The sequence below is a fragment of the Galeopterus variegatus genome, unplaced genomic scaffold (assembly GCF_000696425.1).
Source record: "Galeopterus variegatus unplaced genomic scaffold, G_variegatus-3.0.2 Scaffold8425, whole genome shotgun sequence".
Lineage (NCBI taxonomy): Eukaryota > Metazoa > Chordata > Mammalia > Dermoptera > Cynocephalidae > Galeopterus > Galeopterus variegatus.
Window position 1 is genome coordinate 79,588 of NW_007734536.1, and position 6,828 is coordinate 86,415.

Genomic DNA, 6,828 nt, shown 5'->3' on the forward strand with positions numbered 1-6,828 from the left:
ATATTTACCCAGATGATCAAATTCTGGGCCATAAAACATATCTTAATAAACTTAAAAGCAGCCAAGTCATATAAAGTACGTTCTGTGGCTCCAATTGAATTAAATCAGAAATCAATACTACCAAGATCTCTGGAAAAATCCCAAATATTTAGAAACTAAGTTACACACCTAAATGACTAATGAGTCAAAAAAGAAATTAAAATAAACATTTTCTAGAAAGTAATTTAAACTGAATAAACATGGAACTACAACCTACCCAAATGGTTTTCAAATGCTCTACTTTTTCATTTGAAAAAAGAAGATATTTTACAATTTTGGCACTAAGATTTATGGAAGGATCAAGCCCTCAAAATTTCTGATCCAGACCTTTCCCACCATCTGTATTAAGACTGGGGCGCTGATTACATGAGGATGGCAGGGCCAGAAAGGGAGTCTGAGGAAGCTCGAGCTCTAAACTGGGAGAAAAACTGTGCAACCCAAAGTTAACAGAGCTGCACCGGTCATTCTAATAGTCACAGAAAAGGAAACATATCTCCAAAATCAAAAGCGACACACAAAAGCAACATGCTTTAAAGATGTGAGCAAAATCTGTTTTGAACAAAATAATATAGAGGTAGTAGTACCTACCGCATAGGGTTGCTGTGAGGATGTAATAACATACACAAAGCCCCTAATATGGTCTCTGGCATGTAGTGGGTGCTTGGTGAATGTTAGCTATGCTCACAGCACATGTTTTCTTGAGTTTGATGCTACGAGTAATAACTCCTGTGTATTATTATATTTTAATTAAAAATGACACGTTTTAAAAAGTGTGCTGTTATCTTCCTATGTAAAACAAAACGTTGTCCATACATAGTAAGTATAAGTTTTGTCACTAAACCCTTTTAAAGTATAGAAGGAAATATCTTCTTTCCAATTTTCACTGGCCACTTTAATAAAATTCTCCTCTAGACATCAAGTCCAAAGAAAGCAAAGTTCACACTCTAAATCAGGCCACTGGGAAGGGTTTGTTTAATCACATGCCATCTGGGGCAATATTCACTCTGGACCTCTGGAATTACCTCCTTCGGTTGTGCTGGCCAGAATCCAAGGGCTCACTGCAGACCAGCCTATTTCATTCATGCAGGAAACGCCAATGCTGTAATTAGCCAGGGCTTGCAGCTGCTCAATTTGGTACAGATGTGGTGAGGCAGAGGTGTTAAAAATCATGACTGAGCCATTACTCAGTGGATCAACTTCCTTGACCTGAAGAAAGAGTAAAGATGTGGACCAGGCATTAGTAAGGTGGTGGGAATGTTAGACACGGGCAACACACGTGCTCCGGGCACGTGGCCCTTCCTCTGAGCTGAGGGGAAGGACCTGCTTCCTTCCTGGGCACACACGAATTTCCCCACCAGCATTACTGTGTATGACTCATGCCTCTTGAGCCACAGCTGAGGACCTGAGGAACATGCCCACAATAAGGATTCTCACTGTGGCAGGTAACAGAGCAAATAATTGTCATTATAAAGTTATAATGATTATAATTCATATTATATTATAATGTAAAATAAAGTAGCACCTCCTCTCTCAGAACTACCTCAATTCTTGGTTTATTTCCGCTGTTTTACAGAATATGCAACAGAGACAACAGACACTGCATGAATCTGGCACGGCCTCAAATATTTACTATCTGGCCCTTTAAAGAANGTACCTTTTTCCTTAAGCATACCTCCTGTCTGGGAATGGGTCCAAGAGAGAGTGTAGGGTTTTTTTTCAAAATTTCTACAATACGTACTTCGAAAAAGTTCATGGAAAAATGGAATTAAAAATAAAATGAATCTTTCCATGAACTTTTTGAAGACACTTCATACTTAGAAAATCGGAAAAGACAAAATGATATTGGGTAAAACAGAAGCAACCAGAAACAATTTGGGAAAAAAAATTTTCACCCACAGAATGTATTCCTGTTAATAATGGGCTTGCAGTTATCGGGTATGGATACACATTGCTGTTATTTCAGGACACGTGTGTTTGATATCGAGTCCAAGGGACCATAAACAAACATTTTGGCATTCCAAATCCCCTGGTGGATACCATGAGGGTGGTACTGGGGCTGAGTTTCACCTCTCTGACCCTGTGGGTGACAGGAAGGTACCAGATGGCCTGAGGAACCACCAGAGGAGAAATAAGAAGCTGTGTGCTTATCTTGGTGGTGACTGTTAGCAGAAATTACTTTTTGTTTTCTCATGTTAGACTATGCACCTACTTCCTGGTGACCAACCACTAAAAGTAAGGTGGAGGAAACCTTTGGCTGTCTGACCCCACCCTGTTTCCGGAGCCATGTGAGAAGCATTTCCAGGCACAGGGACATTCTTTGAGAGGACGTTCCCCAAAGATTACGGAGTTCCTTATAACAGCCCTTCTCAGTGGGTCCTAGGGGAAAAGAGGGCATAAAATGGCAAAAAGTACGTGGGAGAGATAAAAATAGAAATGGAATATGTGGCCCAAAAATGGGTGAAGAAAGGAACTAACATCAGGAGCAAAGGAAGTGACAGGGTGTGCCCTGCTAGTGTGTGGATCTGAATCTCATCCAAAACATTCATTTGTTACCAAGTCAGAGTTTAAAATTGTAATGAATTATAAAACCATACTTGGTCCCTTCAGGAATGGGAATACGTTGTTCATTACCAAAATATAAAAGTCTAACTTCAAGAGCCTGTGCTGACCAACCCCGCTAGGACTACCAGAGAAAATAAAGGATACCCAGTTAAATCTGAATTTCAGATAAATAAGAAATAATGTTTTAGGTATGATTTTTGATAGGTATATCACAAGATTATAACTCATGTAATTTAACTGGGTGTCCTGCATTCTTATTGCTACATCTGGCAACTCTGTCAGAGATGGAAAGGCAAATGGGTAAAGGGAGGTTGAGCAAGCAGGTGGGACAAGGACAGAATGACCATGTACAGTATCACCAAATCCAAGGTAGGCAAGAGGGGCCTGTCATTCGGCTGTCTCAGGATGATTTTCCATGTGTGCCATGGCCACCCAAATACACAGCAAAGAGAGAGCAGGTGAAGCTTCTGGGTGAGCATTTTCCACCTTTAGGGGTACCTTTCCAACCATCCTACCCCACCTCATGTCTGCCCTAAGACCCACCCAAGGTGGGGGCAGCTCTCTTCCTTAGAGTCTCCCTGAAGTCAAGCATCCATTGTGGGAAGGTGCCTCATGTCCTCTTAGAGTCTTCAGACAGCTCAGCAACTTGGTAACGGTTTTAAAAATGACTAGTCTGTGCTTCAGTTATGCCCATATATATTAATGTCTACTTCCAGGGAAATGGGTCTTGGTTGCTTCTAACAATGGAAGACCAAAATACATAAAGCAAAAATGGATAGAACTGAAGGGAGAAACAAACAATTCAAAAATAAGAGCTGATGCCTCAATTCTCCACGTCCAACGACAGAGCCACTAGGCAGAAGATTAACAAGAGAACAGAAGACTGAACAAGACTATAAACCAACTAGACCCAACAGACATATGAAGGGTCTTCAAAAAGTTCATGGAAAATGTGTATTATAAAAAAATTATGCATGGATTTCAAAAATCTTTTGCACCAACATAAACTTGTACTAATTGGTTATAACATGTCTGAACAGGATCTAGTTTGAGGCACAAAGAAGGATAAGACATTGGTTTTATAAAAAAATTATGCATGGATTTCAAAAATCTTTTGCACCAACATAAACTTGTACTAACTGGTTATAACATGTCTGAACAGGATCTAGTTTGAGGCACAAAGAAGGATAAGACATTGGTTTGAAAAGAGGCCCTACCAGAGCAACATGAATTGTGTTAAAATTGAAGCAAGAATAAACATCAAATTTAAGGTGAAGCTTGGGTGGAAGAATGGTGAACTCACTGATGCTTTACAAATAGTTTACAGGGACAATGTCCCGAAGAAATCAGCAGTTTACAAATGGCTAACTCATTTTAAGAGGGGACGAGGCAATGTTGAAGATAAAGCCCACAGTGGCAGACCATCCACATCCATTTGTAAGGAAAAAATGAATCTTGGTCATGCCCTAATTGAAGAGGACTGACGATTAACAGCAGAATCAATAGCCACAGACATTTCCACTGGTTCAGCTTACACAATTCTGATTGAAAAATTACAGCTGAGTAAACTTTCTCAATGGGTGCTAAAATCATTGTGCTCAGATCAGCTGCAGACAACAGCAGAGCTTTTAATAGAAATTTTCAACAAGTAGGATCAAGATCCTGAAGCATTTTTTCAAATAATTTTAAGAAGAGATGAAACACGGCTTTACCTGTACAATCCTGAAGACAAAGCACAATCAAAGCAATGGCTACCAAGAGGTAGAAGTGGTCCAGTCAAAGCAAAAGTGGACCAGTCAAGAGCAAAGGTCATGGCAACAGTTTTTAGGGATGCTCAAGGTATTTTGCTTGCTGGCTCTCTGGAGGGCCAAAGAAAGATAACATCTGCTTATAATGAAAGTGTTTCAAGAAAGTTAGCCAAAGCTCTAGCAGAAAAATGCCCAGAAAAGCTTCACCAAAGAGTCCTTCTCTCCCATGACAATGCTCCTGTTCATTCCAATCATCAAGCAAGTGCAATGCTGTGAGAGTTTCAGTGGGAAATCATTAGGCATCCACCTTATAGTCCTGATTTGGCTCCTTCTGACTTCACTTCCTAATCTTAAAAAAATCTTTAAAGGGGACCCATGTTTCTTCAGTTAATAATGCAAAAACAACAGCACTGACATGGTTAAACTTCCAGGACCCTCAGTTCTTTAGGGATGAACTAAATGGGTGGTATCATCACCTACAAAACTGTCTTAAACTTGATGGAGCTCATGTTGAGCAATAAAGTTTATATTTTTAATTTTTATCTTTTAGTTTCATTTTTTCATGAACTTTTTGAAATCCTCAAACACTTCACCTAACAACAGCTGAATATACATTTTTTTCTCAAGTGCACATGGAACATTCTCCAGGACAGAATATATGCTAGGCCATAAAAGAAGCCTTATTAAATTTTTTTTGGTTTTTTTTGTCTTTTTCGTGACCGGTAAGGGGATCACAACCCTTGGTGTGGCGTCGCCTGCACTGCGCTCAGCCAGTGAGTGCACCGGCCATTCCTATATAGGATCCGAACCTGTGGCGGAAGCGTCGCTGCGCTCCCAGCGCCGCACTCTCCTGAGTGCGCCACGGGGCTGGCCCAAAGCCTTATTAAATTTTAAAGGATTAAAATCATACTAAGCATATTCTCCAAACACAATGGAATCACATTAGAAATCAACAAAGGAAGAAAATTTGAGGAATTTACAACTATGTGGAAATTAAACAACACACTCCTAAATAACCAGGAGGACAAAGGAGAAATCACAAGGAAAGTGACAAAACATTTGAAATGAGCAAAAATAAAGCAAAACAAAACCTTATGAAATGCAGCTAAAGTGATGCTTAGAGGGAAATGTCTGTATTAAAAAAGAAGAAACCTCAAATCAATAACCTAAACCTCCCCCTTAGGAAACTAGAAAAAGAAGAGCAAACTAAGCCAAAGCAAACAGAAGAAAGGAAATAAAGACTAAAGTGGAAATGAACCAAATAGAAAAAATTCACATAACCAAAAGTTGGTTGTTTGAAAAGATCAATAAAACTGACAAGCCTTTACCAGACTGACCAAGAAAAATAAGACAGAAGACTCAAATCACTAAAGTCAGGAATGAAAGAGGAGACATTACTACTAACCTCAAAGAAATAACAAGGATTATGATGGGATACTATGAACAATTATATACCAACAAATTAGATAGCTTAGATGAAATGATCAATTTCCTAGAAACACACAAACTACCAAAACTGACTCAAGAAGAAATAGAAAATGTTAATAGACCTATACCAAGTGATGGAGTTTGGATGTGTTGTCCACTCTAAAACTCATGTGGAAATTTGATCTCCAATGTGGCAGTGTTGGAAATTGATTGAGTCATGGGGGCAGATCCCTCATGAATGGATTAATGCTCTCCCTGGGGGAGGGGAGAGTAATGAGTGAGTTCTCATTCTATTAGTTCCTGCGAGAGTTGGTTGTTTAATAGACCCTGGCACCTCTCCTCTCTCTCTCTCTCTCTCTCTCTCTCTCTCTCACACGCTTCCTCTCACCATGTGATCTGCTTGTACCCGCCGGCTGCCTGCCACTTTCTGCCATGAGTAGAAGCAGCCTGAGGCCCATGCCAGATGCAGCTGTCCCAGAATCATAAGCCAAATAAACCTCTGTTCTTTATAAATTACCCAGTCTCAGGTATTTCTGTCATAGCAACACAAAACGGACTAATACACCAAGTAAAAGGATTGAGCTAGTATTCTAAAAAGTTCCCACAAAGAAAACCCCAGGACCAGAGGGCTTACCTGGTGAATTCTACTACATATTTAAAGAACTAACATCAATCTTTCACAAACTCTTCCAAGAAACAGAAGAGGAAATATTTCCCAACCTACTGTATAAAGCCAGTATTACACTGATATCAAAACCAGAAAAAGCAATCACAAGAAAACTACAGACAAATACCTCTTATAAATATAGACTAAATTAGATAGGGATGATGATTGCACAACTTTGTGACTATACTAAAAAACACTGAATTGTACACTTTAAATGAGTGAATATTATGGTAAGTGAACTATATCTCAAAAAAAGGTGCTAAAAAAAAGATATTCCTGGTGAGGAATTGTAGACACAATAAGAATTCCTAACATTCACCAATACCTGAGAGGTTTACAAATAAAGTTAGGCAAGAATTAAGCAAGGCTGGGGGTGGTGGGGTG

At 39.4% G+C, this 6,828-nt stretch overlaps 1 protein-coding gene across 1 annotated transcript in view; it reads right to left on the reverse strand.

Moving 5' to 3' along the window:
* The window catches only part of MERTK (MER proto-oncogene, tyrosine kinase), a gene marked incomplete at its 5' end in the record, with an annotated part of 61,424 nt that overhangs the window by 52,333 nt on the left and 2,263 nt on the right, over positions 1 to 6,828 (reverse strand). The window contains one exon of the mRNA XM_008592878.1: positions 1,062 to 1,245. Within this exon, the coding sequence (XP_008591100.1) occupies positions 1,062 to 1,245 (184 nt within the window). The remainder of the gene's footprint in view (positions 1 to 1,061; positions 1,246 to 6,828) is intronic.